Source organism: Montipora capricornis, chromosome 2, assembly GCF_036669925.1.
Source record: "Montipora capricornis isolate CH-2021 chromosome 2, ASM3666992v2, whole genome shotgun sequence".
In the NCBI taxonomy this organism is placed as follows: domain Eukaryota; kingdom Metazoa; phylum Cnidaria; class Anthozoa; order Scleractinia; family Acroporidae; genus Montipora; species Montipora capricornis.
The window spans coordinates 27519757-27522256 of NC_090884.1; the positions used below are offsets into that span (position 1 = coordinate 27519757).

The 2500-nt window shown below is 42.6% G+C and overlaps 1 protein-coding gene across 3 annotated transcripts in view; it reads left to right on the forward strand.

Annotated features, from left to right (window-relative positions):
- The window catches only part of LOC138039225 (spatacsin-like), a 60939-nt gene that overhangs the window by 196 nt on the left and 58243 nt on the right, over positions 1-2500 (forward strand). For all 3 annotated transcript variants that reach the window (XM_068885433.1, XM_068885432.1, XM_068885431.1), the window contains exon 1: positions 1-13. This exon is cut by the window's left edge and continues 196 nt beyond it. In XM_068885433.1, the coding sequence (XP_068741534.1) occupies positions 1-13 (13 nt within the window). The remainder of the gene's footprint in view (positions 14-2500) is intronic.

Below are 2500 nucleotides of genomic sequence, written 5' to 3' on the forward strand. Positions count from 1 at the left end.
CACACGTGAAACAGTAAGATTGTTTTCTGTCAGCAACTACAAAATTCAGGGCCACCACATGCGATTGGTCGGTAGCTTTTGAAGAACAAAACATATAACATTAATATGCCCAACGGTATGCGAATAAGTGTGCCCGGCCCTGCATTCTGTAGTCGTGCCTTATAGAAGGTATCACATTTTCAAGTGAAGCTATGATCCTCGCAGGGGACATTACATTTATAATCCGCCCCCCCCCCATGGATGATTAGATTCCTACTGGTTGGATTTTTGTCGGAACTCTTTGAAAAAAACCTTTCCTACCCCTTCACTTTTTTGTCAGTGCCTTTGAAAAAGATTCCTACCGGTGGAATTCTGATGGACTTCATCCATAGGGGGGTGGGGGGGGGGGGGGGTCGGATTATAAATGGAATGTCCCCAATTATGAGTGTAATTTTTGCAACTGCATAAAGAAGCCTGAAAAATTCAGGACTTCAACGGGGTTTGAACCCGTGAGCTCGCGATACCGGTGCGACGCTCCAACCAACTGAGCTATCAAGCCATTGACATTGGGAGCTGGTCATTTGTGGGTTCCAATGTTCCGTGAAAAATAAATCAACGATCTGAGGGAGCTTCTCCAAATTAATATCGGAAATTTTGGTTTCCGATGTCGCTATCGGCATTTTCTGATTCCGCTAGCTGCTTGTGTCTGACTCAAGCATTTCCGATTTGAGCTTTCAAAATTCTGATAAAATCGCACATCAATCTAGAATGGCATATCGGCACGCAATGCCATGTGCTTTGTTTTTACATCACAGCTGTGCATGTCTTCGTACAATATAGGTCCACAACATATACTACAATCCTCCTTTCTTTGAAATACGTGTTGATCAAACAGAATGTAACAAAACTAAATCTAAACACCTAAATATATCAAAATGTCTTTGAATGTCTTTTGTAGCCGAATTATAGATAATCAGGACTACCTCGGAAACAAAAATCCAAAACATCAACAAACAGTGCAGTTAAATAAGAGCTAGTCCATAAATGCTTTATTCTGGGTTGAGCCTAATGCATCCCAGAACATAATCGTGACATCTAGGTGGCACTTTCCTAACTCTAGAAGGACGTAAGGAAGCAGTAGAATCACTCTGTGCCAAAGGAGGATCTGCCTGTTTACACTCTGGTGGGTTAACCTTCTCGGATGGTTGTTGCTTGTGTTTGCGGGTACTTTTAATACTTGACTTTCCGGGTTAGCTGCTAGATGTCTGTCTCCCATAGCATCTGATGATTCAGCCTTGGGTTTAAGATCCTCACGCTCCAGATACCTTTTGACACAGGTCACATTTCGTCGGTACTGTACACCATCAGCCTCAACAAGAACACTGTTTCCATTTTTCTGAACAACTGTAAAAGGTACATTGTACTTGTTTGAATGGTGTTGACAACTTATTGTCTCTCTCCTGCCTGAGTAACACTTTGTCACCTTTCTGAATGTCATTTTCGCAAGTATTTCTTTTGCAGTCCGCGTACATGACTTATTGTGTACATTTTCCCTTTCTCCTTTCTTTCACTGTCGCGGTCTTTGACTTCATCTGCACAGGTACATGTAAACTCCTGAAGCTGTGGTAACTTGGTTCGAATCTTCCGGCCAAACTACAATTCTGTAGGGCTAACCCCAGTTGTTGAATGCAGTGTACTGCAATACATCATCAAGAAATCATCCATCTGCAATCTACAATCACGACGCTCTGCTTGAGCAATACATGTGCATAAGCGTTTCAGAATAATGCGGTTCTGCCTTTCATGTTCTCCATTGGCCTTTGGCCATAATTATAGGTGTGGTTTGTCTATGTTCAATACCGTTTTTTTCCAGATAACCTTTGAAGTGATCACTGATAAACTGCGATCCATTGTCAGTTCTTAAGGAACAAGGAAGGCCATGAGTGACAAACATTGTTGACATTAGTGATACAATCTTCTCAGCCGTTATTGACGTGGTAAATTCCATCTGAAAGAATCTGCTGTAGTAGTCAACTACAACAAAAATGTAATCCCAGAAGGCAGTGGGCCCAGCAGGTCAGTGGCTAGATGTTGCCAGGGCACTGAAGGAAACTGCATGTGTATTTAGGTGTCATCGGTTCAGGTTATAAGGGTTGTGGAACTACATGTAGCTGACAACCATAGCAAGTCTTATATACTCTCTCTGTGTCCTTGTCAATTCCCGGCCACCACAGTTTAAATACTTCTCAATCGTTGTTTCATTGCCACAATGCCAGGATGACCTTCATGTGCTAACTCCAGTACATGACTCCGAATGGCACACAACTCACTTCACATCTACAAGGTACAGGTAAGTACTCTTGAAATTCAATGTCATGCCAACTCCCACTTAAGAGGCATTCTCATACACTTTGCAGTTCTGGATCATTCTCTGCGGCACTCTCAATTTTCTCGAGTTGTTAAGGCAATGGGGGTGGACTCTTGGGCTACCCACTTCACATACTCATCTGTCTGGTTTTTC